This window comes from Stegodyphus dumicola, chromosome 11 (genome assembly GCF_044657685.1).
Source record: "Stegodyphus dumicola isolate Sdum_Otavi_A_Nest chromosome 11, ASM4465768v1".
Taxonomy (NCBI): Eukaryota; Metazoa; Arthropoda; class Arachnida; order Araneae; family Eresidae; genus Stegodyphus; species Stegodyphus dumicola.
The window spans coordinates 68,380,066-68,398,600 of NC_140778.1; the positions used below are offsets into that span (position 1 = coordinate 68,380,066).

The 18,535-nt window shown below is 33.7% G+C and overlaps 1 protein-coding gene across 1 annotated transcript in view; it reads left to right on the forward strand.

Annotated features, from left to right (window-relative positions):
- LOC118194517 (alpha-tocopherol transfer protein-like) overlaps positions 1-18,535 on the forward strand; it is a 33,729-nt gene that overhangs the window by 9,607 nt on the left and 5,587 nt on the right. The window contains exons 2-3 of the mRNA XM_035365657.2: positions 6,523-6,765; positions 8,911-9,107. Coding sequence (XP_035221548.1) covers positions 6,523-6,765; positions 8,911-9,107 — 440 coding nt within the window. The remainder of the gene's footprint in view (positions 1-6,522; positions 6,766-8,910; positions 9,108-18,535) is intronic.

An 18,535-nucleotide genomic window follows, 5' to 3' on the forward strand; every position in this document is an offset into this window, starting at 1 on the left:
ACCATTTATTGCCAGAGACGTTCAAACACACCAGGCGTTTCTTTGATTGTAGCATCTGCGCAAGCGAGTCTTGCCACGAGATCCATTTCAGACACAAGATCGTGATACACGACACTTTTGATGGCTTCCCACAAAAAGAAATCAAGGCCCGATAAATCTGGTGTGCGTGGGGAAGCCAGAAACCGGTCCATCACGGTCAGTCCATCTATGCGAGAATGATTTGTTCAGATGGCTACGAATATCCAGTCTAAAATGGGCAGGCACCGCATCATGTTGGAACCCCATGTTGCTCCTCACATTTAGTGGAACATCGTCAAGCAAGCCGGGAAGAACTTGCTCCAGAAAGATCAGACAATTCGCAGCATTCAATTTGGATGGTACGGCCCGACGATGAAGTCGCCGACCAACCACCACACACATGGACTTTGAAACGTTGTTGTGCCGCACACCGTGAGTGTTTTCTTGAGGCCATAAATGCTGGTTACGGTGATTGAAATCGCCATCCCTCTTGAATGTGGTCTAATTTGTGGACACCACATTAGCTGGGAAATTAACATCACGGGCACTTTCTTGCAGAAACCACTGTGCGAAACGCACACGTTCAAACTGAACCCTTCGGAGACGAAGGGCGTGGAGTAATGACTCGGCGTTCAAGACACGCTGGATATTGGTACGAGACATTCTTAATTGAGAGGCAATGAATCATATCTGAAATAATCATAAACTGAAAATAATCAAGTGCTTGCTGTTCTGTAGGTGGCAGGTACAAAATTTTAATTATTTTTCAAAATGCAAGGAAACACTACAGACATTATAAATAATTTGTATCTCTATTCATAAAAATAAAATGTGACTTACCAAGAATCAATCCGGGTTAGGTTAAACGAAAGTTCAAATGTTATGAGTGTGTTGTTACGTCACGCTTATCCATAACCTGACGCTAAACACTTCCTGACGATAGGTATGATATGATGCGTAAAAATATCTTCTACCAGAAAAAAAAAAAAAAAAAAAAAATCTGAAAGTTTTCAGATTTTATACTACGCTCAAAGGGACTTTTTTTTTACGTTTTCTGTGTTACCTTTATTCATTAAATATCATGTTCTTCGTACTTAAACCATAAAATTCAATTCAACAGCAATATCACAAAATATTTAAAAGAACCTATCTGTAGAACTTTCCGATACGCAGTCTTGCGCGCTGGATAAAAAATGTTTTTGCCCTCGTACAGTGCTGCCATTCCTCGCTTTGAAATCGTTGAGTTTCTTAATTGAAAACTCATAAATGCTTTACAAAATATGAAATACATAAAAAAATTCCTAATTTAGGCTTCAGATGCCCATATTTGAATGGATACTACGTTATTCAAAATTCGATGTCTCTAGATACCGTAGTTTTCCCACAGGGTGAGAAACATACATGCGTTCATGCAGATTCTTCATTACTTAATTTCTTTACATATAATACAGGGCTCTAATATTTGGGGGCAACAATTTAAAAAGTTATTCGCTGTTTATGGTGAATCAACGCAAAATTAATAGTCCTTCTGGGCAAATTGCCCCTTTGGATTAAAAAAAATTTGCAGTTCTGCATCACCAGTTCTACTCGGCCGATTGACAAAATTTAACTTGCATTTTTCATGTCTCGAAAGCTCGACTTCGGATATGTATTACATTTGGTTCTAGGAAAAAAAGCACAGAGGAAAAAAGGCCACAGGAATAATGCTCACAGGTATAAATGCTCACAGGAAAAACGCCCACACAGAAATATGGCCACATTAGAAAAAAGCTCTCATGGAAAAATGCTCACTTAGAAATGTACTCACACGGAAAAAAGCTCACATAGAAATATGTTCACATGGAAGTAAGATCACTGATAAATAATTCACGTAGAAATATCCATGCATTAATGAATCAATAATTAATATATTTGAACATCGTACACCTACTCTAATTTTCTAAAGAAAAATTATTTAAATTACCAAAACATATATGGTAAATATTTCAAAAACTGTATAACATGTGTATATATTCAGTTGCTATATAAGATTGCTATTAATTATGAGCCGTTTTGAATTAAGAAAAGGAGAGAAGGAAGGAGGTAAAAATCAAAGAGAATATACAGTGAAACTTTTTTACAATTTTAATTAAAATTTAAAAATAAAATAATAATAAATATTATATTATGCATTTTATAATCATTTAGCAAAATAAACAAATAGAAATTATTATTTTATTTAAATTACGTAAAATAGTTAATTTTATCATCGACGTCATGATACTTTCTTACATGATTCGCGATTACCAAACGTCAGTTTTCGTATTTTCTTTTTTTTTTTTACTTCAGTACATCCTGTATTTACATTAAATCTTTTTTCAGTCTGTCAAATAAAAACCACATACTAGGATGGCTATAATTAAATGATGAATTTAATACGTTATGAAAGCCTTCGCAACAATTTGCGATTTTAGAAGATTTTTTTTCGAAGGCTGCTTCATAGTGTTCAATAGAGAGGCATTCTCAAAGTGGCTAAAAATGTTAATTCTATTTCTAAAATTTTAAATTTCTGCAGAAATTTTACAAATGTTTTATCTCTAAGCTTAAATAACTACATTCAAACAACAATTTGTATAGGTACACATCAAAAGTATGCAAAAATAGAGTAAAAAAGCAAAAATTAAATATTGGCAATTACAGGAAAACAACTTTGTACAGGGGCAGTGGTATAAACATATTACAGCACCTGCAAAATTTTACTACAGTTTTCATGCTTTTATTTATCGCTTCTGAGAAGGTTAATGTGAGCATTTGTCCATGTGAACATATTTCATGTGAGCTTTTTTCCATGTGAGCATATTTCTATGTGAACATTTTTCCATGTGAGCTTTTTTCTATGTGGGCATATTTCCTCGTGGGCATTTTTCCTGTGAGCTTTTATACCTGTGAGCATTGTTCCTGTGGGCTTTTTTTCCTGTGGACATTTTTCCGGTTACCATTAGATTTATATATAGCATTTTCTAACAAAGGTGTTATGGACTATGCGTTATTTAGCAGATGAACTAGCAAAAGAGGCTGCAAACAATTCTTCCCTTCCAAATTACTCAATTCCATATCCAATATCATTAGTAAAAACAAAATTAGGAACAGAATTAATGCACTTATGGAAGCAAACCTGGACTGAAGTAACAACCGGCAGAAGAACTTTTACTTTCGTATCAAATCCTTCCAGATCATTAATATTTACCAACCGTTCAATTACATTTTTCCTAACATCTCATGGTCCATTTACAGAATACCTTCATAGATTCGGACTTCACCATGCAAATCTCTGTACCTGTGAGAATGAAGGTACAATAGATCATTATCTCTTTCACTGCAACCTTACTAAAGATTATCACCTTAAAGCATACAATTTAACTTATGCTCAGTTATGGTTTCAACAGTTATTAAAAAGTAATATTCTAAGACATCCTCTTCATAATATAATAAATTATATCTCCGCAAACATCGATAATCTTAAAGGAACTTGAAATCATATTATTCTTTATTCATTTACCTTACTTAATCCGCCACCCTTTCTACTACCTCATTTTAATGCTTTCACTCAAGACCATCTTTATTTAAGTGCATCTTCAAGATCTCCCAAGCTCAATCAAGAATTTAAGAATATTTTCTAACTCCATCTCCTTAATATATTAATCTTAAAAATATATTAATAAAGTCTCAACTCAAGATTATTAGTCAAGACTTTTATTCAAGGGTGACTCTCTATCAAGAATTTCCAAGAACGTTTCCTTCAAGTCATCCTAATTCATTCAAATACTATTTCTCATCAATTTTTAATCAATTACTGCTCTTCATTCTCCATAAGGAAAACCTATACTCTTATTCTTTACTCTTTACAAAACTTATATTCTCAGCCCCTACTATTCTCATACATTATGTTGTTCATTTTCAAAATTTCTAACGATCTTCTTAAGCATTTACTTACGTATTTATGTTTCATTTATCATGTATGTTTTATTCATCATGTATTATTACTCTGCCCCTACTATTCACGTTTCCTTCACGTTTCCTTAAGTAAGTACTTAAGGTATTATTATTTAGGTATTGTGTATTTATATATTTAAATTTTAAAATTTTTATTATATAATTCTCAAAATCCTAATACTATATTGACTTCATATATAACAACATTGTATTTATCTTATTCTAAATTTTTAACTTTTATTTATTGTATCTATTTATGTTTATTATTTATTGTATTATTTATATATTTATTTCTTGATATTTAATTTTTATTATGTAATTATCCAAATTCTAATATTTTATTGTATTTTATATAACAACACAGCTGGTAGATGATTCCATCAGTTGGCCCACCAGCGGCCGAGCGGTAAAGTCGCTGAACACTGGTAGTTAGGTCCGAGGTTCGAATCCCGCGAACGGGCTGGCTGCATGGGTGTTTTCGTGGTTTTCCCCATGTGTAACGTGTATACTAGCCAGTTTCCTTAGAAAGTCCTCCACGAAGGCATCCCTCCCCTTAGGCAGATAGCCCTCGAGACTTTGTCGTAATTAAATAACCTAACCTAACCTAACGATTCCATCAGTTGAGCGTAACAGCTAAATGTCTTAAAGGCGGTGCAGCTGCTCATCTGATGGTAAATAAATAAATAAATAACAAAGATGTTATGACACAAAATACGATTTCTTCTGAGATGACATATGATTGTTTTCCATATTTCGATTCTACAACTCAAATTATGTCAAAGTGCCAAGTTTTGTTAAATATTAGCTCGTCAATGTTAATTGTATTTGCTATATATTTATTAATTTCTTTTTTATTTTGTTTAACCCACTTCATTGCTTCAAATAAATATGGAGATATTTTCTGAATTATTTTAAAAATTTTTGTTTTTCAATAATTTTTATAAATTTTTCGAAAACATTTCTGAATTGTACTCTACCAAATTTTTACAATCATCTTAAAGTAGATGTATTTCTAGGCATACCTGGTAAAATTTAGAGCTTTTTTTATTTAAAATGTTTTAACATGTACTAGAAAGTATTTATTGGTGCGTTTTGATATTTGGCATATTTGTTATAAACTATTATAACGCCACATGTGCTTCACGAACTTTGTTAAAATTATTTGAAAGAATGAATGATGCAACATTTTTCCACTGCTGCTCAATGGAAAATGGGAAAGGAAAGTAGGTTACCATAAATTAAGAATTTCGCCAAGTGAGTTATTCTCTGCGCAGACTGAAAAATGTGAGCCACGGTTAAATGTTTGAATTTCTCGCCAATTTCCCACCTAATTTTACAAAATTTAATATTTTGACATAATTTGCGTCGCAGAATTCGAAATATGGAAATAAAGGTTTGTCATTTCAGAAACACCTATGTTAGAGAAATGGGTACTCTTCTGTTTCGAGGCCCGTAAAAAAATTGCAGCGAAAATGTATGCGCAAAAGCGCTAAATCTAGCAAACGCGCCCATTTAACAGCGCGCCAAATCTAGCGTACGCGCTGATTTCAGATTGCGTAAGTTTATATAGTTCTATATTTCTTAAGACGCCATTGAAATACTAGTTTAATTTTTAAATCCTTTTTTGATTTTAAATCCTCTTTTGATATCCTATGTATTTAACAATTTGGGAATTGCCCATGACGAAAAGTCGGCAATAGAATTTTGGGTAAAGTGCAGAATCACTCACTGCTTGACGCGTTTTTAAGAATTGCACATACTCGGTGTCCATGTGCACATCGACCTATTTTCACTCAAAACAAAAATCCCAGAATTGCACAAAAATGGCACTGCGCACCTCCTTGACTTTATCTATGTACACATCGACCTGTTTTCATTTAAAAAGTAAAATAAAATTCGCAAAAATCCAATTGTTTTTACCCTTGTAAAAAGCGGCAAACAAATAGTGAGCGATTCTGCACATCTGAATTCCGATTCTGATTTTTTTCAAAGAAAAGGCATCATTTATTATAGAAAATTATGTCTGAACAAGCAACGAGATGAAATTATGCTTTAGTGATAAGTCGGTAGCGAAATAGCGATGCAGGCATCCATTCAGTTATGTTTAGCAATTTTTATATAAATTATAATAATGATTTGAAATAGTTATTTACTCTTATGCTTCCATTCAGTCATGTTTAGCCTTTTTCATATAAATTATAATAATAAAAAAGTATTATATGAAATTAACCTTTCATCTAAATTAAAACATCAATCTTAGATAGTTATTTACTATTATACTTCCTTTCTTGCCGCAATTTTTAGGGTTGCCGCAATTACTTTTGGCAGCATTGGCATCAACAATAGTTTGGCGATTTTTTACGGCCCTCGAAACCGAATAGTACCGAAAAATGTTATGAGTCAATCTTACTTATGTATACTAAGCCACGCTTTTTAGACATGCAAAACGCAAGTTGAATTTCGCCAATCGGCTCCGTGGAGTAGAAGATATAAAACTGTTCTTTTTTTTAAAAAGCTGTATTTTTATTACAGGGATTCCAAACATTGATCCATTAACTGAAGATGCTTTCCTGCTAAGATTTCTTAGGGTAAGAAAATATGATGTACAAAGAACATTAAAGACTTTGTTAAAGTATTACAATTTCAACAAAGAGTATTCCAAAGTTTACGCAAATCTTCTGCCATCGGAACTGAAACCAATTTTGGATCTGAACCTGCTATGTGTTCTTCCGAAAAAGCACCCTTCTGGAGCTATAATTTTCTGGAATAAATGTTGTAAGTTTTGAAGTTATATTGAATCAAATGATTTTAAAATGCTAGCTATTTATATATTTAAGAACTGACATTATATACAGTATTTCCTTGCGTATTTTCCCCTGTAGGTGTTTCAGCGCTAGATTCTGAAAATTTTTACATATTTCCCCTTCCTCTGTTACACATATATTTTTCTCTCTGAGGACTACTTGGTAAAATTTATTGCCTTAATTAATTTCATTTTTATGAAGTTTATTCAGTTTGTATTTGTATTTTACTTCATTCCCGTTTTAGAACTTTATTCCCGTTTATTTCTCCTTGCATTTATTATCTGAAACGTATTTTGTGCGTATTATTCTTTAAGCTATCCAGACATGGCGGGTATTCTCACACTGAAGAAACTTTCCAACATCCAAACTTCACCTTATTTCTTTTATTAACGTTCCAGTTCACTGTATCTTTAACTACTGCTGATACTTTAACTACTAGCATTTCGTTAATACGAATTAATATTTATTATTCTTATTTTTATTGATCGTCTGCTCTTTTTTAAGTTTGGGTTACCTAATTTTAAAAATTCTGCGTTGAAGTTAAATAAGATCTGCAAGAGAATAATACTGTTCTTCATAGAAAATGGAATCAAAACTAAATTGTTCTTTCACAAGTGAATACAGTACTCTTTTCGTATAAAGATAGGCCTTTTAAAGCTCCATCAAAATATATCATACTAAAACACATTATTTATTGTGTGTACCAGATTAAAAAAAAGTTAAATAATTTGTTGTTATCGTATAATATTATAAATTTTTTGTTATCGTATAATAAATTTGTTGTTATAATATTATAATAAATTTGTTGTTATAGTATAATATTATAAATATAAAAAAATCACAGTTACAATTTTCTACAATACCTCAAGTAAATAAAACTTTTACAGTTACTTATTGTAACTTCATGTAATATTCAGTTACTTTACCGAAATAAGACTTAAATATTAGATTTCGTTGGAATAAACAAGATTATATAATTTCGCCAAACGTTATGATTTAGGAAAATTAAATAAGCATAAAATGCGTACAGTTTTACATTTCACTTTTCTTCGAAATAGTATTTTTGTTTCATGAATTGATAAAAAATAAGCAACTTTCCTCAGTCCTCAGCGACTTTACAACTCGGCGGCTGGCGAGCCGCGCATACATAATTAGTAGCTATATTTCTTGCACCCATATAAACTATCTCTTATCTGTTCACTTATTGCAACTCTAGGTTACATTTTTCATCTACATAATGCAATGATGCAAAATTTACAATGTCACGGGCTAAACTACAAGGTGTGTTCGAAAAGTTTGGTGAATTTTACCATAAAAAAATGAAACAAGAGAAACAAGCAAAATAGCTTTACTGGCCTTTAAAGTATTCGCCATTAGCAACAATGCACTTTTGACATCGGGTGTACAATTGTTGGAAACTGTCTGCAAACGCTTCTTTCGGTATGGCTCGAAGCACCGTTGTCACACGTTGTTGGATCTCAGTAATGTCGGAAAAGTGTTGGCCTTTCAGAACTCCTTTGAGGCGGGGAAACAGGAAGAAGTCCGCGGGAGCCATATCTGGAGAATATGGAGGATGATCCAAAATGCTTGTCTTTGACATCCTCCTTTCCGTCTGTAAAGCGTTTAAACCACTCATAAACCCACTTTTTACTCACTGCTTCCTGAGCGTAAACTTTCACTAACATGTCATGTGTCTCCGTAAGCGTTTTGCCTAACTTGAAGCAAAACTTTATGTTTATGCGTTGCTTCATGTCACGCTGACAATCTTTCTCACACTGACTGTGTTAAACTGCTCATAGCATGCGCTTTCTCTTATCTGTTGTAAAATGGCCGTTAGGTGGCTCTAGATGACATTTCTCTCACTGCGTCTGCGTGAGTGCAAGATCCTAACCTGCGCGGTTTCATAATTATGAGACCAATCACCGAACTTTTCGAACACACCTTGTATATATTTTAATATCATTTTGGAATCCACAATTGCGGAATTATTTACTTTTTATCTTTTTAAATTTTTTTATAACTTAAAAAGAACTCTTTCTATTATTTTATTTGTTTTATAGCGAATTTGGATTTAGATGTGGGCAATTTGGATTTAGATGTTTTATTTGTTTTATAGCCAATTTGGATTTAGACGTGGGCAAGGTTGATGATGTTGGAGCTCTTGGAATATTGTTTGGAGAAATATACTTATTGCAGGAATCAGTCCAAGTGAGCGGGGCTCACGTTATTATAGATTTCAAAGACTGCAGTTTACAACAACTGTATAATATCTTGTCCATTACCTTTCTCACAAGGTTTTTCAAGTATCTACAGGTAAGCATTTAAACTTAGTTTTACTTTAATTAGAATTAGTTTCTAGTTAGATTATATTTTGAATCATATGAATATTATCAACGTAAATATTGATGAAAAATGTGAATCACTTTTATAGATAAATTGCCAATAATCATTGCCAATAATAATTTGCTTTATGGAAAAGTATTGCTGCGTACGTACGGGTTAACAATTGCAGATTGATAAAATTTATTTTACAAGAAGGAACACTTTGCAATTCTGCAAACTCCATCAAAAATACTCGTACAGCTCTTCTCAGTATCACAGAACCCAATCAGTGGTTACACTTGAAACTACCAAGAGCGTTAAACACAACGCAGTGCAAAGCGTATCTAAAAAGCAGAAGTTCCTACCGAGATCTCTCAATATTCCGAACTCACACTGAACTAAATAAATACTGAGAAACTAATATTTTCATCGATCTTACATAGTTTTCTCCGATCCTTAGTACCTTCCACTTCTCGAAATAACTGAAAGGCATATGAAGGCCAGATACGGTTACGCTTGTATATAGGATCAATTATAGGTACTCATTTACAATATCCATTATAAACATACAGCCACCGGACCAAAATGTCGCTTAACAATTGCCAAGTTTGGCAACTTTTGGCGATTTTTCTCCAAATTTTGGAATAAAAATCAGTGGATAAAAGCTATTGCCAGCTTGGCGATAACTTGTCAATTTAACGACATGGTCATTTACTCAGTGCTAAAAACACTTGTCCCTCTCCTGTTCTCTTATTTTCCGGTAGAGCATCTTCTCTTTCAAGCGTTTTATGGGTACTTTTCCATTTCGTCGGCGCAAATCTCGCCTTGGCGACAACACACAATAACAAATTTTTATTTTTAAGGCATAAACATTTTAATATCATTTAAAATTTTGTAAAAAGCCATAAATAAAGACAATAAATCTGTAAAAAGCATTAATTTAATAATTTACTATGTATTTATGGTTCAACATCCTGATTCGCCGGTTCATATCACATGACCCCAAGTGATCTCATCTCACGTAAACTACGCTACAAAACTCTAATTCTCTCAGTAATTATCTAAGTTAATATCAAGTTAAATCTTTATATGGAATAGATGTTTAAATACAAGAATCATTTTAATTCGTACGAATAGCTTACTCAGAAAGTATGTAAAAGCGCAGTGCTTTACTTCGTTAGTGCATTCTCATTAGAATTGATGAATTTAACATTTGATTTTGCCTTTTCTATATTTTCGCCTTCGGGTGAGCGGTGTGATTGCATCCTAATTGACTTAATTACCGCAAATTCCCTTAGAGCATAACATTGAACTATCTAATAAACTTCTAAGTAATTGTATGCCAATATTGAAGGAACCAATCAATTTGATAAGAAATGGCTGCGAATTGTTTTGAAAATGAGGCGTAAAAGGTTAGCAGCGAGGATATTCCGTTTGGCATCAGTTGTACCACTTTTGGCGACTTTATCGCCAGCGCCGGCAAAATAGAAAAGTACCGTTTTATGTTACATCATGTAACAAATACTATAATTTTACATACAATTTCACTAAAATTATTTACACATGTACAAATTAGTAACAGTATTGTTTATAAAGTTCTAATTTTTTTAGAAATCTTAAAAAAAGAAATGCCATTTATCCTCAACGCACGTAGCTTCACCCATTCCCAGACAAAAAATCCTTAAACACTGCAAGTTATATTTAGTAGTTTCCATTCAATGCGGTTGCTATTAATGTTATTATTCGCATCACGATATCGAATTACAGAAATTAACTGGTTCCTTCGTTAGTAAAAGTCAACCTGTTGTTACGAATTTGTATTTAGATAGCTAATTTTGGTAGAATTATATTTAAAATTGTTTTATTTCCCCGTGCAATGCAGCGTGAGACAAATTTTCAGAGAAAGCTATGCCGAAAAAGTAAAAGTACAGGGGCACGTGCATTGAATATATCTCGGCACACTCTTGACACTGTGGATCTCGGAATGTTGAATTCCCTAACGATATCCGAAATGGAATGACCCATGCGTCTAGCTCCAACTACCATTCCGTGTTCAAAGTCTGTTAATTCTCGTCGTGCGGCCATAATCACGTCAAAGCCTCTTCACATGAATAACTTGAACACAAATGAAAGCCCTGCCAAAGCACTTCGCATTTATACATTTTCTACGTGATACTACTGCCATCTGTATACTTGCATATTGCTATCCCATGACTTTTGTCACTCCAGTGTATATATATCCAGAACCCACACGCCCAAGTAGAAACTTATGACATCAATCTCTGTAAAATAATACCATGAGTGAAACAAAATAAATCTTATAATAATAAATTAAGTTGTCCATTTTCAGTAGATAATAAATAAGTCTTATTATTGTACGCTTTGGCCACAACGATTCCTTTTGCTCACGCTAGTGCATTCGCTAGGAACGTCGAAACCTGCTTTTGTTCTCATCCTTAACGCTTTGCGGTACAGTGTGTTCCGTCTGGACACACCTAAAAATTTCCTTCTGTACCCACAGAAAAATTGAATGAAAACGGATTTATACGTTACTATACGTTACACTGAACCTTCTTTATTTATGGCAGCTCAACACAAACCAGTCCATATATTTTAGCCATGTTTAGTTTTTTAAGACCTCATTTTTCAAAGAAATCTTCCAGATGTTTTTTAGGATATAAAAAGAATTATTTGAAAAGAAATTTCTATGTTATTTTTTTGGCTGTATGCTAGTCTCCTTATTCTATATTAGTTTTAATTTTTTTACCTAAAATCAAATTTTAATCAAATTTTAATTTTAAATCTTGCCTAAAATCAAACGGCAAACCCTAGGTGTGCCCATACGGGGCTCACCAATAATCTAGGATAACTGAGAGTCTGTATTCTTTGTTTCTCCGCATCTCGTCGGTCAGTTCATTGACAACAATGCTCGTTTCAGCACTCTATTCAATCAGTGCGCCCCCTCTTCGGGCACACCCACAGAAATAAACGATAAGTGCTATGTTAACAAAATTTTACTTCTGTACTCCTCTTGGCCTAATTAGACTGTCTACCTTTTTTTATCAAAACTTCGACTGTAAAAGGTAGCGTGCCGGAAAGGGTTAACTGAATTATCTGTAAAAAGTGAATGAAAATTAGAGGCACAAATTTCGTGATTTCCGCGTGCAAGAACGACTATTTCCTTTTGAAAGTTTATGTTCTATCATAAAGGAAAGATGGTTTAGAAGATGTACACTGCACAAACAAAAAATGGGACAGTTATATATCTGCCGTTTTACTGGGCCGATTGACGAAATTTATGTCGTGCTGTCAGTAAACGCACTCGAGTCGGTCTTCTGTTGGCATAGCCCAAGGAAGACAAATTTCGCCGCACTGTCCTATCGGACATGTCCCTCGTACGTCCCACATTGATTTCTGAGGTTATTTGACGCAGTGTTGCTTGTCTGTGAGCATTGACAACTCTACGCAGACGTCGCCGGTCTCGGTCGTTAAGTGCAGGTGGTCGGCCACTGCACTGTTCATGGTGGGATGTTATGCCTGAAATTAGATACTCTCGGCACACTATTAACACTGTGGATCTCGGAATGTTGAATTCCCTAACGATATCCGAAATGGAATGACCTATGCGTCTAGCTCCAACTACCATTCCGCGTTCAAAGTCTGTTAATTCTCGTCGTGCGGCCATAAACACGTCAAAGCCTCTTCACATGAATAACTTGAACACAAATGAAAGCCCTGCCAAATCACTTCGCATTTATACATCTTCTACGCTATACTACTGCCATCTGTATATTTGCATATTGCTATCCCATGACTTTTGTCACTTCAGTGTAATTTCAGGCATAACATCCCACCATGGGCAGCGCAGTGGCCGACCACCTGCACTTAACGACCGAGACAGCGACCTCTGCGTAGAGTTGTCAATGTTCACAGACAAGCAACACTGCGTCAAATAACCGCAGAAATCAATGTGGGACGTACGAGGGACGTGTCCGATAGGACAGTGAGGCGAAATTTGTCTTCCTTGGGCTATGCCAGCAGAAGACCGACTCGAGTGCCTTTACTGACAGCACGACATCGCCTGCAGCGACTCTCGTGGGCTCGTGAGCATATCGGTTGGCCCCTAAACGAATGGAAAACCGTGGCTTGGTCACCTAGATCGCCCGACATGAATCCCATCGAACATTTATGGGAGATCATCGAGAGGTCAGTTCACGCCCAAAACCCTGTACCGTCAACACTTTCACATTTATGGACGTCTATAGAGGCAGCATGGCTCAATATTCCTGCAGGGGACTTCCAACGACTTGTTGAGTCCATGCCACGTCGAGTTGCTGCACTTCGCCGGGCAAAAGGAGGACCGACAAAATATTAGGAGATATCCCATGACTTTTGTCCCTTCAGTGTATATACTTCTTAATGTAGACGTGCTCGTAATGCGGGCATTGCATAAAACAGACTTTTAACAAACGGATACTTTATTGACACGCGAACAAAACAAGAACAAATAAGTTAACACAAACAGTGTATATGATAAAGTTTTTCTGCAGAGTAAAATTCTGTGCAGATTTTAAATTTAATGGTTGGTGTTTCCTATAGGCACTTTTCTGATACATTTAAAAGCCAGACGAAGACTGGCAGCGTAGCGGCTAATATAAATAGCGGTAATAAATAATAAAATAATAAAATTTTCAAATAAAGTAGCGGCTTGCTTTGAGCAACGTTTGGGAAGTAGAAATTTAAAACCTTTTTTATAATCATTTCTCAATATTGTTGCTTGCATACGGGTTCGTAATAGATTGAATGCATAAGTCCAATAAAATGTTAATAAAATTTGTTCTTATCAAAAGAAATATGACAGAACACTGGAATTTTCCCCAGAGACATTCGTACAAGTGTTCACAATATCACGCAATATAATCAGTAGGTATAATTCAAACTACTGAAAACGTTTAAATACAACGCAATACAAAACGTTATCGAAAGCTAATTCAGATATCTCGGTTTCCGTGGAATCAAATAAATCGCAGCAACAATAACTAAACAAATATCTAAACAACTGAGCTTAGATGTCTCTTTCCGCCTTTAAACAGTTTCAAACCAGCCGGGAGAGATAGTTCTAGCATTTGTTGCTTCTCGGGAGATTTCTGGAAATCAACAAGAAGATGGAATGACGGTTACAGCTAACATAATGGTCAATTACATTTATTCAGTTTCAATACGAATTACCAAGATAACCATACTATATCATAATCATAATTCCTAATGCTTTCATTAGTATTTATTGTTGCTTAAATTTGGAAAACACTACTTAAAATCTACTTTGCAGTAAGTTCTAGGCAACAAAATATTTCAAATTATTGGGAAATTTCTTTAAAGAAAACTTCTTAAAATCTATTTTAACTAACCTAGAAAATGTTAAGGTGGCTTTCACAAGCTGTTTCCTTCTCTGATCATAACTCAGAGAAGGAAACAGCTTATGAAAACGATATAAATTGCATTACTCTTTTCAAGAATAGAAGGAAAATTATTCTAAAGGCGAATTTCTTCTTGGAAACATAGAAAGGCGAAGAGAAATCTTTTCTGTTTTACCGCGCCGAATTAGAAAAGAAAGGAAATTCCACTCAAGAAATTTAAGATTAATTCTTTTTTTTTTCCTCTTCGAATTCTCCTTAAAGTTTCAATCCAAAGTTAATTCCCGATAAAAATTTTAGCCTCTGTGCTCCCCAAAATTGTGTGTAGATACATATAATGACGCGCTCATTAAAAACGGTACAATATTCTTACCTTAAGCGAGCACTGCAGTGATCATTTTTAAAAGAAGAAAACTTCCCTCCATCTTGGAATTTACCATCGTAATAGACGTGAGCGAATTTAAAAAAAAAAATAATATGGTCATTTTTCCAAATAGTTGATATTTGTTCATGGACTTTGCCTTTACCAAAACAAAAATTAAAAACATTTTTACGTCCAGCACGCAAGACTGTCTGTGGGAAATTCTAAAGATATGCTGTTTGTAAATGTTTAATGGTTTTGCTGTTGAATCGTATTTTATGTGGTGTAAGCACCAAGAACGTGATTTTAATAAACAAAGAAAACATACAAAATGTTAATACTAAAAAGACATATAAAAGTTTTTTAAAACCCTCTTAGTAAAAAAAAACTGAGCGTTGATATAATGAACTGAGAAAATGAAAAAAAAAAAAAAAATCTGAAAGGTTTCAGATTTTACATTAAGCCCAAACGGACTTCTTTTAAGGTTTTGGGTGTTACCTTTATTTATTAAATAAAATGGTCTTCGCACTTAAACCATAATAATTCAAGAGCAATATCGCAAAATAATTTTAAAATGAGCATATCTTTAAAATTTATGATACACAGTCTCGTGGGCTGGAGATAAAAATGCTCTTTTTTTACTCTACAGTGTTGCCAATGCTCGCTTTGAAATCGTTGAGTTTGTTAATCAACAATTCGTTAAAGTGTTACAAAGTATGAAATCGATAGTAAAACAAATTCACAATTCAAAATTAGGGCTTTCAGATGCCCATATTCGCTGGAGGACTACGTTATTCAAAACCGGATGACTCTAGGTAGCGCCGTCTTATCACAATGCGAGAAACATACATGCATTTATGCAGATTCTTCATTATTTAACTTCTCTAAATATAACACAGGACTATAATATTTGGTAGCATCTATTTGAAAAGTGATACGCCGTTTATAGTGATTCAACGTAAAATGCCAAACTAAATTAATAGCCCTCTTGGGCTAACACCCTTGGGGCTAAAAATTGCATAAGAATATTTTTTTTATAAAAGACAATACTGAGTACGATTTTATACAGGAAAGGAAAGTTTACTTACGGAAAAAATGCAGTAATGAAATAGGGAAATGAAACGTAAATCATTATGAAGTCTTAATGTAATGTTTTTCTATTAGGTTAGGTTGTTTAATTACGGCAAAGCCTCGAGGGCTATCTGCCTAAGGGGAGGGAGGCTTTCGTGGAGGACTTTCTAAGGGAAACTGGCTCGTATACACGTTACACATGAGGAAAGCCACGAAAACACCCATGCAGCCAGCCCGTTCGCGGGATTTGAACCTCGGACCGAACTACCAGTGTTCAGCGACTTTACCGGTCGGCCGCTGGTGGGCCCGTTTTTCTATTAAATGAAACGCTACTTACGTATTATCACAATCAGCATAAGTAGCTGTCGCCAAGTTTTCAGAATATGAGAACTTTGGGAACTGTTGTGTAACTTGTTATCTAATTTAACTAATATTAATTTTAGTAACTGATTGGTTTTGTTAAAGTGGTTATTTAAAAGTTTGATTTCAGCTGTAATTGTGTTTGGTAATGCTAATTAACCTTTTTAACTTGAAAAAGGTAACTGAATTAACTTATTTACTTTCTTTTTGTAAAACTTAATTTAGCTCATGTTTGGCTTTATCGCTTTGAATTCATTGGTGGTTTGTTTGGATGTTCCTCAAGGCAATTAATTTCAATTTTTGTATGTTTATTTTAGTCCCCCACGTGATCCTTAAAAGAAACATGGATTCTTCCAGAAGGACCCGACTAAATAATATCAGTGTAGTTTCGAAATTAATTATTTATGTGTATTTGAACTATGCGATAGGATATTTTTATTTTTATTTTAACCCGTGACTGAATTTTTCTCGTGTGGATTATCCTTCCCTAGTGTTTTGAGGTGTTACGTATTTGTCTTTGAATGAAAAGTGTTTGTGAGTATCAGTAGAGTTTAGGAATTATTGTACTGAGATTTACTTGTTCAGGAAAGTCAGAGGATGTAGTAAGAGAGAAAGTATTTATAGAATTTGAAAATGATTTGCATTTTCACATTTTATTGAAAAATAAACTTTTGATTTCACGTCAGAACAACAGAGAGGATATTATCTCATTTCAGTGTAAAGGTATTGACTTAAAGAGTTTGAGGTTTGAAGCAATATAATTTGCTTTACAAAGATGACAGTTTAGGTTAAAATCTAAATGGTTTAAACTTAATAGTTATTAAACTAAAAACTTTTTAAAAACTAAAAGGTTTTTATTTTTTTAAAACATTTTAGAAACCAAATAGTTTAAACTAAACAGTTATTAAACTAAAAACGTTTTAAAAATTAACATTTTTTCAGTTTTTTAAAACATTTTTAAAACTAAAATATTTAGTTTAAAATAAATAGTTTAACTTCAATCACCAGTCAGTAGATTCCAGATATTATGTCAATTTAGTTTTAAATTTAGTTGTCCACCACCAGTTGTTCTGTGTTCTGAGAGTTAATTTAACAGAACAGATCAAGTTAAATGTACATAAACGTATTTTTAAAATTTAATTATTTTTACTACATAACAAAATCAATCGCTCTTCAAGCGACCGTGATCATAATAATCCTCTAGTCAAGCAACGTCGCCATTTTTCGTAGCATTCTTTCCACTGCATTTCACGTTCTAACGGATAGAAAAATTGTGATATTTTTTGCATTCAACTCAACTTTAGTATAGCTTGAAGCATTTGTCAGCAGTAGAAGAAATTGAGGTAAAAGTTCAGGATTAGAATATTTTATCAAAAGATTCCTAAAGGAAATAATAATGCGATATGTCTGGTAGATGGTACACAATGCCAAATTTTTGCAATCTTTTCAAAGCGGAAACTGATCGTTGTGTACATGGGCAGAAGAAGAGTTAAAAAATTAGAGAACGAGTCTGTAACAAATACGTGTTTTGTATTTTTTAATGTATCATACTATTATCCTTAGTTAATAATTTAAACTTGCATTATAAAAATTTTAAAAAGAGATTATCCTTTTGCATGTTGATAATGTTTAATAACTTTCAATAAATACCGATAATTTGAGTATGTTATTGAAACAAATATGGGAAAATCACCCACTTGAGCGTGATAAGTAATTTTTACCTTTTCAAATGTAAAAACCCGCCATATTGGGCGAAGGTGGTTGCGTTAATACGAAAGCACCAATAAAACGTTTCTAAATTCGAAGACCAGGACGTAATCGTGTCCATTCTCAATCTGTGCAGTCCTAACACATATGATACTTAATATGAATTATATTTTGCTAAAATTACATTCAAATGATGGACCAGCGAATTATCGATCAAGCCTGAAATCAAGCAACTATCTTAGAAATTTTATAAACTCTTTAAAGTAAGACAAGACTTGTGCTACAAAATCTAACATCGCTACTTATGGGTTTTTAAAAAAACACACAACTGAAAGTTTAAATTCGAGAGGTGCAGTCTAATACTACACGCAGAATAGTTTACTTAAGCTGGTTCAAGTAATTAACTCTGCGTATTTAAACGTCGGCTAGCAAAATGGCTAAAGCCGGAAAAATCTTTGAAAAAATTGAGGATAGTAACTGCAAAGCAAAGCTGCCAAAAGCACTAC